Genomic DNA, 20,256 nt, shown 5'->3' on the forward strand with positions numbered 1-20,256 from the left:
GCCAGCCCAGCCCCACCAAAAAAAAGGAAAGAAGGAGTCAGCAGAGAAAGGGAAGGCAAGAAATGCATTTTATCATCATCTTCATATAACGACCCCATAATAATCCCTTGTGGGGTGGAGTCTGGCCAACTGAATGGAACTGAGTGTTTACTGGCCGGATTCTGTCCCTGTCGCCAATGCGGAGTTGTTTTTTCCCCCAGCAGATATATTCTCATTGTGCCCAGAGAGAGAAATACCTGCCTCCTTCTCCTCCCACCTTCCTTAGCCTTGGTGGGAGCTCACCTCCCTGGGATGGCTTCACCGGGAGCCTCATTTCTGGCTTGGAGGGTCCCCGTCACGGACACGGGGGTTGATGGTAGAGGAGGCGGAGGCCTCAAGGAGAACCAGCTCGTCTCCTTCTCCGTCCTGGGAGGGGCTCCCTTCCTCCCCCTCCCGGTCATTGGAGGGGTCCTCCATGGGGGGATCCATTAGGATGTCTTCCAGTTTCCTTCTGCAGCTGCTGCTCACTCCCATTTCCTACAATCTGGGGAAAGAGAAAACATTGGTGGATCTCGCCAGATGCCCCGAGAGAAGTGAGGTGGCCATGAGGGAGCCAGGAAAACACGCATTTGCAGCTGGAAGTAGTCCCAGACTTACAGCAGTTCATGTAGTGACTATTCAAAGTGACAGCAGTGCTGAAAAAAACGGACTCAGGACCATTTCTCACACAACGTGGCTGTAGCCTTGTGATCACGTGATTTAATTCGGATGCTGGACAACTGATTCGTATTTATGACGGTCGCATTGTCCCGAGGTGTCCCTTCAGCGGCTTCCAGGAAATCATGGGTGCTCCAACTCTGATTTTTTTCAGAAGAAGCTACACAGTCACTTATATAAATTGATATAGCGTATTTTTCAGCATATAAGACGTACCAAGGTTTTGAAGAGGCAAATTGGGAAAAAAAAAGGGTTTTGCACTCTGCAAACCTCACAAAAACGGGTCCGGGTTTCTTTTTTCCAAAAAAGGGCATGAACAACCCTTAGAAGGCTTGTAGAGTGTTCCGGGGGGGGGGGGGGGGGGGGGGACAAAAACAATAAAAAACCAGCCCATTTTTCACAAAAACGGTCCAGTTTTTTGCCAAAAAAAAGGGCATGGATAGCCCTAGGGGCTGGGGGGGGGCAAAATTGAGCAAAAAACGGCCCATTTTTTGCTCATTTCTGCCTTCCCCAGCCCCCAGGAGCACTCTGGAAGCCTCCTAAAGACTCTGCACGGCCATTTGGTGAAGGGGGGGGGGGGGTTGGGAGGCCAAAAATGCTGTATTCACCCAGATTTTCAGCCTCTTTTTGAGGGAAAAGGGTGCATCTTATACTCCTGAAAAATACGGTAGGTCCGTGATGGCAAACCTATGGCACGTGGAGCCTTTTCTGCGGCCACGTGAGCTGCCGCCCAGTTCAGCTCCACCGTGCATGCATGCGTGTCTCCTGCCAGCTGATTTTCAGGTATCTGCCGCGAATGTGGGAGCCGTGTGCACATACACGTGGGAGAAGGGGCCACATGCGCACACGCAGAGAGGAGCATTGAGTGATGGGGTGTGCCCCATTTTTTTATCCCAGGCATTTCAGGGAGGCCTTCTAGGGCCAAAACGGGGCACGGGAGGGGAAGTTGTGCACGCATGCTCAGGGAGAGTGGGGGGTGTTGCAGGGCGCTTACAAGTGGATGCGCAGTGGGGTATCATGCAAGTGATGTCATGCATGCATTGCATTATGGGTGTGTGCTGTTGCGCACATGTTGCAAGGACAAAAAGGTTAGCCACCACTGGTATAGGTTCTCCTGCTTCAACAGGGGGCTGGACTAGAAGACCTCCAAGGTCCCTCCCAGTTGATTCCATTCTAACATTCAGTCCTTCTGACAACGGAATGGGGAAGCCAGGTTCATTTCCCTACCGTGTTATTAACCGAACAACCGTCGCAATTCCCTTCAGAAATGTGTCGTAAAAGGGCCGCAAGTTCACTGGACAAATTTCTCACTTCGTCACATAACTTCTGAGCTGAATTGTGGCCGTTAAGTCGAGGACTAGCTGTTTCTCTAGACGCAGCCGGCCAGCATTCGCCATGCTGATGTTAACCAAAAGACTTGAAAGCCAGCAATCGACACACACCAGGGGGTGGGTTGGTATCGGCATTACTGCCGGTCCATCGCGCAAAAACTTTTGCGCTCCCTGCGCATGTGCATTTACAGCAAAAACGGTCTGCCCATGCGCAGAACGTTAGAAAAGGGGGGGGGATTATATTTCTGCAATGAAGATTGTTCTGCGCATGCACAGATCCAAAAATAAAGATGGCGCCGCCGACAACCGAACGGGGCGTGGGTAGCCGAGTGACTACCTACTTGGCTGAACTGGGCCAAACCGGTAGGAACGCACCTCCAGACACAACCCAATCAATATCTAATAAGATGCACACAACAGGCACTGTGTAAATACCACACGCGCAAAACAGCACACTCTGCTATTGTGTTTCCCCAAAAATATGACCTACCCTGAAAGTTAGTCCTAACTTAATTTTTACACTTACAATACAATACCTTCCATCTCCTGCATCCAATACAAGCGAACCGAGGAAGCTTCTAGAATCGCAAGCAATACTTTTCTGTTTTTCGTTCCTCCCCCCCCCCAATATATATATATATATATATATATATATATATATATATATATATATATATATATACACACACACATACATACATACATACATACATACATACATACATACATACATACATATATATATATATAATCAGCCCAGTTGTCTTGTTTTCAAAATAAAAAGGGAGGTGAAATTCCTCCCTGCCGGACGCTTCAGTGGCACAAATGCCTTCAGAATGAAGACCGGGGGGGGGGGGGGAGCTTTTCATGGAAAGCAGGAAGGTTCGGCCTTGGAGCTGGGCTGGGCAAAGCCAAGGGGGTGGGGGGGGGGGAAGACGGGCTGGGAGTTGCTCCTCCAGCCAGGGAGACGTGTGCTGCCCTCCGCCTGGTTTCATGGAATACAAGCTGTGGTAAGAGAATTGGCAGCTGGCAGCCCTCCAGTTTACACAAGGGTCAAGGAAGACGTGACGGGAGGGGAGAAGCGCTATGGGGAACAACTCGCTGGAGAGGCTGGGCGTGATTGCGGGTTCCCTGCCAAGAGGAGCCCCACCCAGCAGCCTCACAGGAGCTGGACTTTCCCTCCCTTCAGCTGACAGAGAGGGAGAGGGCGAGGGCCTAAGCTTTCATCCATCCATCCATCTGACTACATCTGTCTGTCTGTCTATCTATCTATCTTCTATCTAGCTGACTATCATCTATCATCTCTATCTATAATCAGATAGATTATCTATCTATCTAATCTATCATCTCTATCTTTTAACTATCTATCTTCTATCTAGCTATCATCTATCATCTCTATCTATAATCAGATTACCTATCTAGCTAGCTAGCTATCAGCTATCATCTCTTTCTATCTATCATCTATCTATCTAGCTAGCTAGCTAGCTAGCTGACTATCATCTATCATCTCTATCTATAGTCAGATAAATTATCTATCTATTGTATCATCTCTATCTTTTATCTATCTTCTATCTAGCTATCATCTAATATCTCTACCTATAAGATTATCTATCTATCTATCTATCTATCTATCTATCATCTCCATCTTTTATCTATCTATCTTCTATCTACCTATCATCTATCATCTCTATCTATAATCAGATTATCTATCTATCATCTCTATCTTTTATCTATCTCTTCTATCTAGCTGACTATCATCTATCATCTCTATTTATAATCAGATAGATTATCTATCTAATCTATCATCTCTATCTTTTATCTATCTATCTTCTATCTAGCTATCATCTATCATCTCTATCTATCCATCCATCCATCCATCCATCCATCCATCCATATCTATCTTCTATCTAGCTATCATCTATCATCTCTACCTATAATCAGATTATCTATCTATCTATCTATCTATCTATCTATCTATCTATCTATCATCTCCATCTTTTATCTATCTATCTATCTTCTATCTATCTATCATCTATCATCTCTATCTATAATCAGATTATCTATCATCTATCATCTCTATCTTTTATCTATCTCTTCTATCTAGCTGACTATCATCTATCATCTCTATTTATAATCAGATAGATTATCTATCTAATCTATCATCTCTATCTTTTATCTATCTTCTATCTAGCTATCATCTATCATCTCTATCTATCCATCCATCCATCCATCCATCCATCCATCTATATCTATCTTCTATCTAGCTGACTATCATCTATCATCTCTATCTATAATCAGATAAATTATCTATCTAATGTATCATTTCTATCTTTTATCTATCTTCTATCTAGCTATGATCTATCATCTCTATCTATAATCAGATTATCTATCTATTTATCATCTTTCATCTCTATCTTTTATCTATCTCTTCTATCTAGCTGACTATCATCTATCATCTCTATCTATAATCAGATAGATTATCTATCTAATCTATCATCTCTATCTTTATCTATCTATCTATCTTCTATCTAGCTATCATCTATCATCTCTATCTATCTATCTATCTATCTATCTATCTATCTATCTATCTATCTATATCTATCTTCTATCTAGCTGACTATCATTTATCATCTCTATCTATAATCAGATAAATTATCTATCTAATGTATCATCTCTATCTTTTATCTACTATCTAGCTATCATCTATCATCTATCTATAATCAGATTATCTATCTATCATCTATCATCTCTATCTTTTATCTATCTATCTTCTATCTAGCTGACTATCATCTATCATCTCTATCTCTAATCAGATTATCTATCTATCGTACCTACCTATTTATCTCTTTGTATCTGTCTACCTGCCTGTTTCTTTATATACCTACCTTCCTACTTACCCATTTATCCATCAAATACACCTATCTTTTTATCTACCTACCCACCTACCTATCTCTACCTCTCTCTCTCTATTACCAATTCTTTCTTTCCCTACCTAACCCTTTATCTACCCATATGCCTGCTTACCTATCTCTCTACCTATTTACTACCTCTCTCTCTCTCCCCCCCCCCCCTATCTCTCTTGTTCTCTCAACTGAAGCCTGTGCCTTAACTTCCAGTCCTCCCTGAAGTGAACCAGGTGACTTGCAGGCTCAAACGGCTTCTCTTCAGCTGCGCCTTGGCTCCGATAAGCAGTGAAAACCGCTCGGGGGAAATGCCTGCTTTCCAAAGATTGTGCTCAGCCCCGACTCTCCCTGCCGGCCGGCTGAGGCTTCCTCTGGCAAGCAGAAACACAACCCTCATTTTTGGGGTGTACCCAGAAGAGAGGCAGAGAGCTGGGCTCCATAACCGCCTTTCCCCTCCATTGCTTTCTAGAGAGGGCTAAGCCCTTCGCCCTTCGGCAGCCAACACAATTCCTTTTTGAAAAGACGGAGACAGGGAACAGGAAACATCTGGCCAACAGCGTGAAGGGGCTCACCAACGTTGCCACGATTCCTTCAAGGTCGGAGGCAGGAGGGAAGGCAAAAACCTTGGGCAGGGCTGCAAGCGTATCTCAGCTAAGCAAACCCAACCAAATCATTTATTTGCCGTTCAAAAACCGGTCTTGCCACAAACAAGGATCTCTGACACTTCTCCCGTCGGGATCACACACCCCAACCGTATCCGGCCCCTGGTGTATGTTTTGCGTCATCCGGAGGCGAGCGTGGAATGGCCAAAAGAGAGGCCATGTGACTTCAAAGGAAATGGACGGCAGAGGGTCCTTGGAGAGAAATGGCAGGCGGCGGAAATTGCAATGACTCTAAGCCAGGCTTTACTACAGAAATCGGCAACCTTAAAAACGTCAAGAGCCATTTGGACCCATTTCCCACAGAAAAGAAAACACTGGGAGCCACAAAACATGGGTGGGCATGGCCAACTCAATGTCCACTCCCCTTTCGCTCCTCTTTTATTTTATTCCCCAGTCACCGTCCGTCTGTGCCTTTATTCGCGCGTCGGCCCTTGTTCTTTAGCTGTTCCCTTCATCTGGCAGCTCTGCATATGCACACACTGCAAACAGGCTCCAGCTGTTCTTCTGCCTCACTGATGTCTGACTCTGAAGGCAGCTGATAACGGGCATACGGCCCTGGCCCCCTCTCTGCTTCCAACACAGAGCCCTCATTCGAGCCTTCCCCAGACTCCAGGACTGGCCCATCTTCCTCCCCAACCTCCTCACTGTCTGAGTCTTCCACCAGCTCCGCTGGAGAGCCACAACACCTTCATCCTGTTAACAAGCCTGTATTTTTATGTATAGCTAGTCCTCCGCTTACGACCACAAGTGAGCCCAAAATTTCTCCTGATAAGTGACTCAGTTTGTTAAAGTGAAATTTCTCCCACTTGCTGGCGTGGCTAAGCGAATCCCTGCAGGTGTTCACTTAGCAGCATGGTCATTAAGTGAATCTTGCTTCCCCGTGGACTCTTGCTTGTCAGAAGGTCACAAAAAGGGATCCTAACAGCCGCTGTCATAAATGTGAATCAGTGGCCAAGCATCTAGATTTTGATCGCAGGGGATGTTGCAGCGTAAAAAACGGTCATAACTCGCTTTTTTTTCCAGGGCCGTCATTAACTTCCAAAGGTCTGTAAGTGAACCGTTGTAAGTCAAGGACTACCTGCAACCAGGGGTGGGCTGCTACTCGTTCGCCTGGGTTTGGGAGAACCCGTAACTAACGTTATGGCTGGTTCGGAGAACCTCAAAATCCCACCCCTGGCTGGCCGCGCCCACCCCATGCCATCCCTCCCAGGAGTCTCCACATGGCCCGTTTTGGAGGCAAGGTACCGTATTTTTCGGACTATAAGATGCACCGGAGTATAAGACGTACCACAATTTTGAAGAGGTAATTTTTTTAAAAAAAAATGTTTTTGCACTCTGCAGGCTTCCCAAACCCTCTGCACGCGTCGTTTTTTGCACACACAAAAAAGGGGGGGTGCAGAGCTTTGGGAGGCTCCCAGGGGCTTGGGGGAGGGGTGAAATTGAGGAAACAACAGCCCGTTTTTCACAAACACAGGCCATTTTTTGAAAAAAAAAAAACCACCGGCCATTTTTGCAAAAAAAGGGGGGAGCATGCAGAGCTTTGGGAGGCTTGTAGAGGGCTCCTGGTGGCTGGGAGAGGGGCAAAAAACAGCCCATTTTTTGCTCGTTTTTGCCCTTCCCCAGCCCCCAGGAGCCCTTTGCAGGCCTCCCAAACACTCTGCACCTCCATTTTTCCAAAAAAAGGGACACGTGGGGCAGGGCTTCAGTAGGCCAAAAATGCGGTATTCAATGTATAAGACACACACAGATTTTCACCCTCTTTTGGGAGGGGGGGGGGAAGGTGCATCCGATACTCCAAAAAATACGGTATGTGCAGGGCCTGCGCAGAGGTTCAGGGAGGGGGGAAAAAACATTAGCCTCCGGAGCCTGGAAGAAGCAGTTTTCACCCTCCCAGAGGTTCAAGAAAAGCCTCCGGAAGGTGAAAACGCCCCCTCTGCCGTGGTGCAGGAGGCCGACTAGGCCACGCCCACCCAGCAACCAGGCAGCCCACCCCTGCCTGCAACCCCCTTTCCTGGGAAAATTCTCCAGCCGAGACTCGGGTGGAGCAGCCCCACCGCATTCTGCCTCCCGGCCCCCTTTGATGGGTCTTTTGCTGACATTCCTGACGTGCCGGAGAGGCGGATGGAGGCAAAATTGGCCGGCTGCCAAGCAGGGGGAAAAAAAAAAGCCTTCCTGGATTGCAAAGGCCAGAAGCTTTTCGAGGAAAAGGCTCTTACCTTCAACCCCGGCTTTTCGTCATCGCTACCGATATGGGCGGAGGGGGTTTCATCGTCCTGCCTGGAAATCAAGACAAAATCTTCACTGTTGAGCGTCGAGACCGAATCGGAAGACACGCTGATTTTGCCCACTGAGGCCTTGTCATCCATTTCTTTTTTTTAAAATAGAAAGTTGACGCGGGGGATCATAGGTGGTCTGGAAGAGGAAAGACCTGGAAAACATGAAGCGCACACAATATCACAATCGCTGCTTTCTGGAAGGCTCTGAGAAGGGAGGAACTCAGGGGTTTGTGGGTCTGGCACCGAAGGATTTCGAGGGGTCCTTGGTACCCTCTGAGCTTGGTGGGTTTTTTGCAGACGTTTCATGACCCACCTAAGTAATGTCATCAGTGCTAAAGGGAGTGAGATGGGGAGGAGGAGGAGGACTGTGGGGTCCCTGGTGCTCTCTGAGCTCGGTGGTTTTCTTGCCCCTCAGATATTGGAAGACTCCTATCCTGTCTCCCCTGGTCCTTCTCTTCCCTAGACTAGCCATGCCCAGTTGTTGCAACCGTTCTTCATGTTTTAGTCTCCAGATCTTTGATAATCTTAGATAGATTCAGTTTAACAGAGGTGGAAGGGACCTTCTAGGTCATCTAGTCCAACCCCCAACCCCAGCTCCTCAAGTATTGGAAAGCTGCTATCCTGTCTCCCCTGGTCCTTCTCTTCCCTAGACTAGCCAGGCCCAGTTCCTGCAACCGTTCATCGTATATTTGAGCCTCCAGTCCCCTCATCATCCTGGTTGCTCTTCTCTGCGCTCTTTCTAGAGTCTCAACATTATTTTATAGTGTGGCAACCAAAACTGGATGCAGTACTCTAGGTGTGGCCTTACTAAGTCTTCCTAGAGCAGTACTACTACCTCACGTGATCTTCTGCTGCATGCTGAGACGCAGGACTGACTCAATCAATCCACAGGATGGAAACCACGAATAAATATTGGCATGCAGCTTGAAATGTCATTTTCATATTTTGAAGCTGGCAAACCACCTTGTTGCTCCCGTGAGGACATGTTTCCATTGCAGGCCTCAACCTATGAACCCCAAATCTATGCTGCTAAGCGAGATATCAGTGGTGAGTTTTTGCCTCGGTTTACAACTTTTCTGGCCAGTTTTGTAAAACGTCACTCGCTGCAAGCGGTGAAATTAGTAACATGCTTGTTAAGTGAATGCAGCTACCCCACTGACTTCTCTTAGGGTTGCAGAAGTTTATTACTGGTGTTAGGAATATAATTCTAACGGTTGGATTGGCAATATATAAATCATGTAACAATGCTATACCTGTTTCTTTAAAGCATACTGTAAAATGTGATTGGTTGCTGTTTTCCTCAATCGGCCATAAGAGGGAGCCAGAGTGACTGTTAGCTCTCTGTTTTGTTAGATGCTGGGCTGATCTGATCTGAGTGTTTTTGGAAGCTGGCTGTTAGAAAGTGCCGTGAGCTATTGTAAGTTTTGCAACTGTTAGCAAACCTTGATGTACAGAACTGATTATGTGTTACTGGACTATGTTATTTGGATTATCCCTTAACTGAAAGACGTTGATGACTGACTGTCTTATCCGTGTATGACTTGGATTGTTTGATGGACTCTGATACCTCTATTTCCACGAAAATAAAAGCCTATTTAAACTGCAGTGTCTCTGTATGCTGGTTTGTGTGGTCTCCAATAACACTCTCACAATGCTTCTCTGAACGCACTCGCTCTCCCAACGGGGAGCTTACCCAACAACTGGGACATGGCAACCCAACAACTGGGACATGGCAACCATCATAAATACGAGGCAGTTGCCAAGTGTCTGGATTTTGATCGCAATGTGGAAGGCTGCAACAGTCATGTGTGAACAGGGGTCCTAAGTCACGTTTTTATCCCCTGGTGCCGTGGTAACTTCAGTCACTCAATGAACTGTCGTAACTCGAGGACTACCTGTGCTAAATGGAAGGGTTGTTTTGGAAGGAGAATGGCTTCCTTTTAATATGATTTATCTACCTGGCAATCTAACTCCCGGTGTCCACAAATAGACTTTAAAGAAATAAAAACCAAAAGAAAACAAGCAGATAAAATCCAGGTCAATATAATTAACTCCAGATAAGGCTGATGCCATGGTGGGGTTGATCTCTAGACAGAGATATAAAAAGCCTGGAATCTTTATCGGTGGATTACTTCATCTAACTTCCTTCTAAAACCGGAGATTCCAAGGAGAGCTCTTTACTCGAGCCGAGGTGGCGCAGTGGTTAGATGCAGCACTGCAGGCTACTGCTAGATCAGCAGTTCAGCGGTTCAAATCTCACCGGCTCAGGGTTGACTCAGCCTTCCATCCTTCCGAGGTGGGTAAAATGAGGACCCGGATTGTTGGGGGCAATATGCTGACTCTCTGTAAACCGCTTAGAGAGGGCTGAAAGCCCTATGAAGCGGTATATAAGTCTACTGCTATTTACTGGCAGAATGAAAAAAATCTCCACGGTCTGTTTTAAAATATGAATGGCAGAATTTAATTTCACACACCCCCTCCCGGATTATCGCTGTTAGAAAAACAATGGCATAAGACATGACACACCCAAATTTTTCAGCCTCTTCTAGAGGAGGAAAAAGTGCATCTTATACTCCGAAAAATACGGCAGGTAGGTAGACTGACAGCTCTTAAATGGCTTTGAAACATATACCAGGGAAGGCAAAGAAATTCTGAGTCATATATTGTGCATACATGTCTGTTCCTGGATGAAGAACACGCAATTCCCCCCTCCCCTCTCTCTCTTTTTTTTTACACAATAGCCTTTTGCAATTTCTGAGGGTCATTAGGTAAGATTTGAAACCTCTGAAGTGCTCTAGAGTTCTCCTTCACTTTTCTTCCCTTTCAAAACCGCAAACGCCAACTCTGGCAAAAAAATGTCGAAATGGATTGAAGCAGTTTTCTCCAATCTGACAGGCCTCTGAGATTGTCGTTCCTGCGCTGATCGAATAAGGGCTATCGCTGCCCGACGTGTCCATTAATAATTTCACAATCACTTTTTGAAGCGCCTGTCAATGGGAGCCACTCCAATAGATCCCCAGTATTAGGAAGAGCATAGGATAGTTCAACGATTTCATTACATTTCTATGCCAGAGCAATGTCATACAACATGCCAACGACAAGATTTTAATAGCTGATCTGTCACTAAGTAGAGCAAACAGTAATAATTAGGTTTCCTTCCACATTTCCTTTCCGGGGAATTTAAGAGCCAGCTCCAAATTATCCCTTTTAACCCCCACATCATAAGCTTCGTGAAAATGAATGGTAATTATTAATAATATTGTTATGATTAGATGTACTGAAATGTATGACACCCAGGAACCAAACCATTCATGAAATGAGATGTGTAAGAATAAAGGAAATAAAACTTATTTTTTTAAAAAGCTTCATCCAGTGTAATGATGGAACTTGTATCATTACTTAGTTGGCTGATGCAACATCTGGAAAAAAACAACTAAGCTCAGAGAGCGCCAAGGACATCAGAGTCTGCCTCCTCTTCTTCCTCCCTCCTCTTCCACTCCCTACATCTTATTCCCTTCTAGCACTGATGATGTTACCTAGTTGGCTGATGCAAAGTCTGGAAGAAAACAACTAAGCTCAGAGAGCACCAAGAGCCTCACAGTCCTCCTCCTCTCCACTGACCCGGCTTCCTTCTAAGACTGATGATGTTATCTAGTTGGGTCACGAAACGTCGGGAAAAAAACCACCCAGCTCAGAGAGCACCAAGGATACCACACTCCCTCAATCCCATCACACATATCTAAGGCAGCATATTTATCATGATAAACACTCTTGAAAACAAAAGCATAAAAGATTCCAGCTCAAAAGAAATATGGACAATCTCACGTTTGTGTGTGTGTGTGTGTGTGTGTGTGTGTGTGTGCATGTGTGTGTGTATCTATCTATCTATCTATCTATCTATCTATCTATCTATCTATCTATCTATCTATCTATCTATCTATCTATCTATCTATCTATCTATCTATCTATCTATCGTGGTTTTTCTTTTGTCAAAGTACCTGGTCAGCCCAAACATGGTAGGGATAGCAAGGGTATGGCTAGCTGATGAGAGCTAAATAGTTTGAAATAGATCTATAGAAGTCTCCATTTATTTAGCAGCAAAAAAGTTACATACATACACGGATGGACGGTGGGTGGGAGGGAGAAAGAGGGGGAGAGAGAGAAAGAGGAAGAGAGGGAGAGAGAATAGGAGGGAGGGAGAAAGAGGGAGGGAGAGAGAAAGAGGAAGGGGGAGAGAAAGAGAGGGGGGGAGAGTGAGAGAGAGAGAGAAAGAGGGAGAGAGGGGAGGGAGGGAGAAAGAGAGAGGGAGATAAGGAAAGAGGGAGAGAGAGAAAGCGAGGGGGAGAGGGAGGGAGAGAGAAAAAGAGAGAGGGAGAAAGAGAGAGTGACAGAGAGGGAGAGAGAGGAAGAGAGAGAAACATAAGAATATGCACACCCACACACAGACACATCCTGTGCAAAGTCTTTGTACATACATGTGTGGGTGTCTATAGATTATACATATGTGTCTGTGTTTATAAACAGAGCGTTCTCTGATGATAAACACACAAGAGGTAAATAAATAGACAACCCAACCGGAACTTTGAGTGAAGTTTGGAGGGATACACGGAATAACCGAAACACGAATGCCTCCCTTGTTTCTTCCCATGAACAGCAGGCAAAGGAGGTTTCCTGACCAACCTTCCCTTCTTCTCACCAACATAAATATAAAAACGGCCTTGGGAGTCAAGTTCGAATTGAGGTGAATTTATGGGACATTTTTCCATACGTTAAAGAAACGCAATGTAGATATTTTCTGTTTCTTGGGGTAGGGGAGGTGGAAAGGAGGGGGGGTGTCAGTGCTCCCCTTTCCTCCCCTCTTTATCGATCCTGATCCTGTTCCAGAGCTTGGCATCCTTTAGATGGATGGGGGACCACCAGGACACCCCAAGGCTGGCATGCTTGGGATTAGGACGTTATTTTTTCCCCCCAAACGCCCCAACCTATCTACCTGCCAGGCCCTGGGATCTCCTGGGGGTGCCCCATCCAAGGGACGCCAAGCTCTGGAACATGATCAGGCGCGATGAGAGGGTTCACCCACCCACCCACCAAAGTAGCGGCATTCCCCCCTCCCTCGATCCTGGCTGGAGCAAAAGGGGGGGGGATCGGGGCCATTCATAACGTACCTGTATGTGTGCATGCTCCCCTTCCCTCTTCTCTTTATCGATCCTGATGTTGGGCTGGGCATCCCTTGGATGGAGCACCACCAGGAAATCCCCAAGGCTGGCAAGCTTGGGATTGGGAGGTTATTTTGGTTTCCTCCCCAAACGCCCCAACCCACTTGTCAGGCCTTGGGATCTCCTGGTGGTGCCCCATCCAAAGAATGGCAGGTGGGTTGGGGCATTTAGGGGGAGGGGGAATAATGTCCCAATTCCAAACTTGGGATCTCCTGGTGGTCCCCCATCCAAGGAATGGCATAATGTCTCAATCCCAAACTTTGCCAGTTTTGGGATCTCCTGGTGGTGCCCCATCCAAGGGAATGCTCAGCCGCAGAATAGGATCAGGATGAGGGGGGGGGGTTGTTTCTTTAGCACAGACCTCCCAACTCCCCTTGATTGACCAGGGCTGCGATGATCGATTATGGATTATTGGCTCTCCCCCACTTCCCCCTGGAGAGCCCCGCCCACTAATCGGGATCCTCCCCCCCTCCCCCAACGCCGGCCCCGCCCCCCTCCGGCGCCCCACATCGACGAGGCTCCCGCTCCAGCTCACCCTCATCCAGATGGGCCGGGCCGCCGCCGCCGCCCTCGCCGCCTCCCCTCTCGCCCGCCGCGGGAGCAGCAGCGCCGCCGCCGCCGCCGCCACTGTCAGGCCGCCTCAGCGCCCGGATCCCAACCCCGGTCACGTGACCGGGCCCGTCGCCGGAAGCGGTGCCTGCCCCTTCCGGCGCCTGAGCAGGAGGAAAGGAAAGGGGGAAAAAAACATCCCCGAGTTACTTCCGGCCGGGCGGCACCGCCTCTTCCTTAGCAACCCGCGGCGGTCCCGCCCCTTCTTTTCTTCGCGCCGACTTGGGGCGGGAAGAGAGAGGCGGCACCGGAAGTGGGGCAGAGCAGCTTCCGGTGGCGGTGAGCCGGTCTCTCGGCCAGGCGTCTCCCCCCCCCCCGGGCGGACCCCGGATCAGCGGCGCCGGGGGGAGGCGGAGAGGAGGTGAGCCCTTAAGTCTTCACCCGCCTCTTCCCTGGGGGCCGGGGGAACTCGCGGCCACTGGAGCCCGGCGCAGCTCCAGCTCCTTGGAAGAAGGCGGGGAGGGAGGGAGGGACGTCAATGCTGGAGGTTCCCCCGGCGGGATGGAGGTGAAGGGGGTGCAGGGAAGTGGGGGGACCCGCAGGCCATCCCAACAGGGGAAGATCAGCGGGGAAGGGGGGTGCATGGGGAGGAGGTCTGGGTGAGGTTATGGAGGTGGGCCTTCTTGCCTGGAGGGACCTTGGAGGTCGTCTAGTCCAGCCCCCTGCTCAAGCAGAAGCTGTGCCATCACAGACAAGTGGCTGCGTCTAGTCTCTTGTTAAAAAACCTCCAGTGATGAAGCAATGACAATCTCTGGTGGCAAGCAGTTCCATTGGTTAACAGAATATCGGAGTTGGAAGGGACCTTGGAGATCTTCTAGTCCAGCCCCTGCTCAAGCCAGAGAACCTATACCATGGAAGCAAGGAGAAAGGTAGGAAGGAAGGAAAGAGAAAGGTAGGAAGGAAGGAGAAAGGTAGGCAGGGAGGAAGGAGAAAGATAGGTAGGTAGGTAGATAGGAAGGAGGTAAGTAGGTAGGAAGGAAGGAGGTTGGAAGGGACCCTGGAGGTCATCTAGTCCAGCCCCCTGCTCAAGCAGGAGAAGCTATGCCATTTCAGACAAGTGACTATCCAGTCTCTTCTTAAAAAACCTCCAGTGATTAAGTAATGACAACTGATGGCAAGCGGTTCCACTAATTAATAGAATAACAAAGTTGGAAGGGACCTTGGAGGTCTTCTAGTCCAGCCCTCTGCTCAAGCAGGATACCTTATACCATTTCAGACAGGTGGCTATCCAGCCTCTTCTTCTAAAACCTCCAATGATGGAGCTCCCACAATTTCTGGTGGCAAGCTGCTCCGCTGGTTAATAGAATAACAAAGTTGGAACAATTAAACCCAAATCCTGGCGCTTGGTATCATTTAGGCATGCACTGATGATGTACTTTAGTTGGGTCATGAAATGTCTGCAAGAAAACATCCATGTTCAGAGAATATAGAAGACCTCACAGTTGTCCCCTTCTTCTACTCCCACCCCATTCTTCCTTCTTCTGCTCTTTCTCCTCCTCCTCTCCATAAAGCCCACTCTCCTGCGCTGATGTTGTTCCCTAGCTGGGTCACAAAACATCGGCAAGAAAATTACCAAGATCAGAGTGCACAGTCCTCCTTCCCCTTCTTCTCCTGCCTGTAAATCCCACTCCCTTCTTTTACTTAGGTTGTGGCTAATGAAATGTCTGCAAGAAAACCACCAAGCTCAGAGAGCACCAAAAACCCCACAGTTCTCCTCCTCCCTGCAAAACCCATTCCCTTTTGCACTGATGAAGTTACCTAGCTTGGTGACGAGATGTTGCAAGAAAGTCGCCAGGACCCTTTGCGCAAACCCTGAGCTGACAGATATTCTCTTCCGTAAAAGAAACAATGATAGCATGGGCAAAGACATTGGACGTGTGATAGATAAATGGCAGCAATTATGGGACAGAAATGATAAACTAGCAATGTCAACTGCATACAAGGAGAATTTGTATAAAATAAGTATAAGTATAATCTTTATTGTCATTGTACTTAAACACAACGAAATTGTGTTTTAACCTCACTGGTGCAAAATTATAACAGAAACGAAAAAAGAAAGAAAGAGAAGAAAAAACTAGCATGGGCATTGAGTGATTGTGGTTGTATTTAAAAGTCTCCCAGCCCAAGGATAGAAACTATCTTTAAACCTGTTTGTTTGGCTGGCTATACTTTGATGTCTTCTGCCCGATGGTAGAAGTGCAAAGAGACACTGACCAGGGTGTGAACCATCTCTGGGTATCTTCTTTACTCTGCTAGAGCAGCGAGATCTGGCGATGTCATCCAGTGGTGTCAGAGGGCAACCAATGGTTTCTTGTGCCAAATTGATGACTCTCTGTCATGCCTTCCTGTCCTCAGCTGTTAAACCAGCATACCAAACTGTTAATACAATATGTGAAGTCACTTTCTATGGTGGACCGATAGAAAGAGGTCATCAGCCGTTCTTCCACCTGATTTTTTCGCAGGACTCTAAGGAAATGAAGTCTCTGTTTGTGCCTTATAAAATGTTTTATAGATGGCACATGTCACCTGAAAGATTGGCAAAAATATTGAAAGATATATCAATTAAATGTTGAAAATGTCACCAGATACTGGGGTCGTATGTGGTGGGCATGGGCAGAAGCAAAAAAAAATATTGGGCACAAATCCGAATGTGGTTGGAGAAGATGACACAGCAACCTATTGATCTAAGACCTGAACTGTTCCTGTTGGGTATTTTGTCAGATAATTATAGTAAAGAAAATGTCTATTTGATTATCCATGTAATAACTGCAGCTAGAATTGTATTTGCACAAAATTGGAAGGGCGAAGCGATCTCTGCAGTTGAAGATCTGACTGAGAAAATATTGGAATGTGCAGAAATGAATAGATTAACACTTGCAATTAAAGGAAAGGAAGAATCTGATTATAACATATGGGAGTTATTTTATCAATGGACAGAGAATAAATATGAAAGTAACGTATTATAAAGTCAAATAAGCGAAGAAGAGAAATGTTACAACACTAGCTATGTTAAGTATTAGTATTAAAATAAGAATAGATGTCATTAACGAATATGGTGCTAAGCTTTAACGGTTATAACACAAAACATTTGTACACAGTGTTTAATGAATGATGGAATGTTTGTATTAAAAGAAAGTTTTTTAAAAAAATCATTTAAAAAAAGATATTCTGTTGATCCCCTTTAGGGCTTTTGTCAACATGAGCGAAAAGACGGATAGCCTCCATTTCCAGTTTGACAACTACGGGGACTCGATGCTGCAGAAGATGAACAAGCTGAGAGAGGAGAACAAATTCTGTGATGTCACCGTCCTCATCGACGACCTGGAGGTCCATGGCCACAAGGTCGTCTTCGCCGCCGGCTCGCCCTTCTTGAGAGACCAGTTCCTGCTCAACGACTCTAGGGAGGTCAAGATCTCCATCCTGCAGAGCTCGGAAGTTGGGCGGCAGCTGCTCCTGTCCTGCTACAGCGGGGTGTTGGAGTTCCCCGAGATGGAGCTGGTGAACTATTTGACCGCCGCCAGCTTCCTTCAGATGAGCCACATTGTGGAGCGCTGCACGGAGGCGCTCTGGAAGTTCATCCGGCCGAAGCAGAAGCTGGAGAGCAAAGAGGAGAGCCAGGCCAGGGCCAAATCCTCCCAGTCGAAGGAGGCTGTCGGAGCCAGCGGGGTGGAAGAGGAGGAGGAGGAGGAGGAAGACGAGGAGGAGGAGGAGGAAGACGACGACTCCTTGCAGCCCGATTCGCCTTGCCTCCAGCCCTCGGAGGACAGCCTGGACATGGACGACAGTGACATCCAGATCGTGAAAGTGGAGTCCATTGGGGAGGTGGCGGAGGTGGGGAGCAAAAAGGACCCCGGGCTGTTCGTTTCCTCCGAGCAGCAGAGCTCGCTCCCTTCCTCGGAGCCCCAGCACTCCCTGATCAATTCCACCGTGGAAAACCGGGTTGGCGACCTGGAGCAGGGCCAGCTCCACAACTACGCCCTAGCCTACTCGCCGGCTGACAACCTCATTGTGGCCTCCAAGGAGCTCTTTGGCTCCAGCCCCCGCGGAGCGGACAAGGGCCTGCAGTGGCACCACCAGTGCCCCAAGTGCACCCGCGTCTTCCGGCACCTGGAGAACTACGCCAACCACCTGAAGATGCACAAGCTGTTCATGTGCCTCCTGTGCGGGAAAACCTTCACCCAGAAGGGCAACCTCCACCGGCACATGCGCGTCCACGCCGGCATCAAGCCTTTCCAGTGCAAGATCTGCGGGAAGACCTTCTCCCAGAAGTGCTCCCTGCAGGACCACCTCAACCTGCACAGCGGGGACAAGCCCCACCGGTGCAACTACTGCGACATGGTCTTCGCCCACAAGCCCGTCCTCCGGAAGCACCTCAAGCAGCTCCACGGCAAGAACAGTTTCGACAACGCCAATGAGAGGAGCGCGCAGGACTCCGCCGCGGACTTCGAGGCGTTCGTCTGCAGCTCGGCGGCCGACGCCAAAGGCTGCCCCGCCAACGAAGCCAGCCAGGCACTGGACGCGGGGAAACTGGCCCAAGCCGTGCTCAGTTTGCGGAGCGAAAGCACCTGCGTGAATTGAGGGCTTGCCTCAACCTCCCCAGCCTCTTCTGCCATTAACCACTGTGGGGATGGAGGAGCTGGCCTAGGCACTCCAACCTGGAACGGCTCCCCACTTTTGAGCTCCGGTGGGGTGGAGCTGAACCTGACCTTGTAGCCGGCCTCCTCCAACCTCTTTCCTTTAGAAAGGCGTGTCTACAAACGACTTTTGTCTCTCTTGAGAGCGGAACCTCCTCCTGTGAATATTACAAGAGCTGGCAGAGGGGAGAAACCCCCTGGTTTGGTTTAAGTTCTGCCAAAAAAAAGGCACTTAGTGGTGAGCCAGCCAAAGGCATTTTTAAAAAGAAAAACCACGAACGGATACACCCCGTTCTTGGTGAAGTTTTTAAGCTAAAGACAGGACTGTGTTCTTAGAAAAAGGAGAGGGGGGAAAAAAACACTGGATAATTATAAAAAAAAGTCTTTTTACTCGGTCGCCTCTGGGCGCATTTTCTTCTTTTGTATTCTTTATTAAAAACCATCAGGTACGCCTTCCCTCTCAGCGGCTCCTAGCCTAAAGGAGCATCAATGCTTAACACAGTAGTTCCTTGCTAATATGGCGAGTGGGGAGAACAGCAGCACAATTGCTTCAGAGCAAAACTGGGGATGGGGTGAGAATTGGATCAGCAGGCTGGTGGAATGGCCTTTCATGCTGTGTGATGACCCTCCCCTTTTTTGGCTCAGGCTCAGCTCCTCCCTACCAGAATAGCTGTCACCGCATTCTTTGCAGAGACGGCAGCGTGGTGGTGTTTAGGACGGTTAAGTTTGTGTGTCTCTCCAGCCACCTACCCACCTCCTCCTCACCCAGGGGATTCTTGCAACGCAAATTGGTTTTTCCCCTGAAACGGTTTCTCTTCTGAGGCTAAAAGGGCCCTCAGCTGTATATCCCTGGGATCCCAAGTCGGCTAAAAAAAAATATACCGTATTTTTCGGAGTATAAGACACCAAGATTTTTTTTTAAAGGTTTTGCGCTCTGCAGGCCTCCCAAATCCTCTGCAAGCATCGTTTTTTTCATGGAAAACGGGGCATGCAGAGAGTTTGACAGGCCTGCAAAGTGCTTCTGGGGGCTAGGGAATGGCAAAAATGAGCAAAAATCAGCTCGTTTTACATAAAAGCAGGCCCTTTTTTTGGCAAAAAAACCCAGGGCATGCGTAGGCTTTGGGAGGCTTGTAGAGTGCTCCTAGGGGCTGGGGGGGCAGAAACAAGCAATAAATGGCCCAGTTTCTGCTCATTTTTGCCCTCCCCAGCACCCAGGAGCAGTTTGCAGGCCCCCCAAACCCTCTGCACAGCCATTTTTGGGAAGGGGCAGAGATTCGGGAGGCCAAAAATGTTGTATTCAGTGTATAAGACGCACCCAGATTTTCACCCTCTTTTGGGGGGAAAAGGTGCAGCTTATATGCCGAAAAATACGGTATGTATCAGTGATGGCGAACCTTTTTGGCAGAGTGCCCAAACCAGAACACTCATGTGTGCATGCCAGAGCGCCGGAAACTGTAAAACCAGTTGGCTGCCGTGCGCATATCTGTGTTTTCCGGGCTGTTTTCCAGTGCACTGGAAACCAGAAGAGCAGCTGGCTATATATGGTGCTCCAAATACTATTGGCATTTGGTAAAATGGTTAGAAGTAATGCAATGGGGTTGGTTTACAAAAGTCCTTATTGCGCCCTCAGCAGGGGAAACCTCTGAAAAGGGAGAAGATCCGCAAAGAAGGTTGGTTCTTCCTCCTTTGGAATTATTCCTGGGGAAGAGGGATGCCCAAGCAGCCCAAAATGTTACTAGTTGAAGGTGGATGATTAGTGCATTGTATGAGCCGTATTTCCACTACTCTTAGCCAGAGTTCTGTCGTCGGAGACCCCTGGGTTTGTTTTTCTATATTGTGGGGGTCTTTGTACCAGGATGTAGAAGCAGGATTGCAATATTTGCTCCCCTAAATGAAGTTTCCTCGAGAAACATGATTGGAGGAAGGGTC

The 20,256-nt window shown here is 47.9% G+C and overlaps 1 protein-coding gene and 1 long non-coding RNA gene across 3 annotated transcripts; one reads left to right on the forward strand and one right to left on the reverse strand.

The window, feature by feature from the left end:
• Positions 1–283: 283 nt before the first annotated feature.
• On the reverse strand, positions 284–13,769 carry LOC116519534. The gene is made up of 3 exons (XR_004256655.1): positions 13,620–13,769; positions 7,809–8,020; positions 284–523 (listed from the first exon to the last, which is right to left on the reverse strand). It is a non-coding gene; the product is annotated as an uncharacterized LOC116519534 (long non-coding RNA).
• Positions 13,770–13,955: 186 nt separating this feature from the next.
• Positions 13,956–19,272, forward strand: ZBTB26 (zinc finger and BTB domain containing 26). Of its 2 annotated transcripts, none has more exons than XM_032233703.1 (2): positions 13,956–14,054; positions 16,879–19,272. In XM_032233703.1, exon 2 carries the CDS (start codon positions 16,892–16,894, stop codon positions 18,269–18,271), a length of 1,380 nt encoding a protein of 459 aa, XP_032089594.1. In that variant the 5' UTR covers positions 13,956–14,054; positions 16,879–16,891; the 3' UTR covers positions 18,272–19,272. The 2 variants fall into 2 exon arrangements, with proteins under 2 accessions (XP_032089594.1, XP_032089593.1); XM_032233702.1 differs by lacking the exon at positions 13,956–14,054 and adding an exon at positions 14,329–14,562.
• The last annotated feature ends 984 nt before the right edge of the window (positions 19,273–20,256 follow it).

The sequence above is a fragment of the Thamnophis elegans genome, chromosome 16 (assembly GCF_009769535.1).
Source record: "Thamnophis elegans isolate rThaEle1 chromosome 16, rThaEle1.pri, whole genome shotgun sequence".
Lineage (NCBI taxonomy): Eukaryota > Metazoa > Chordata > Lepidosauria > Squamata > Colubridae > Thamnophis > Thamnophis elegans.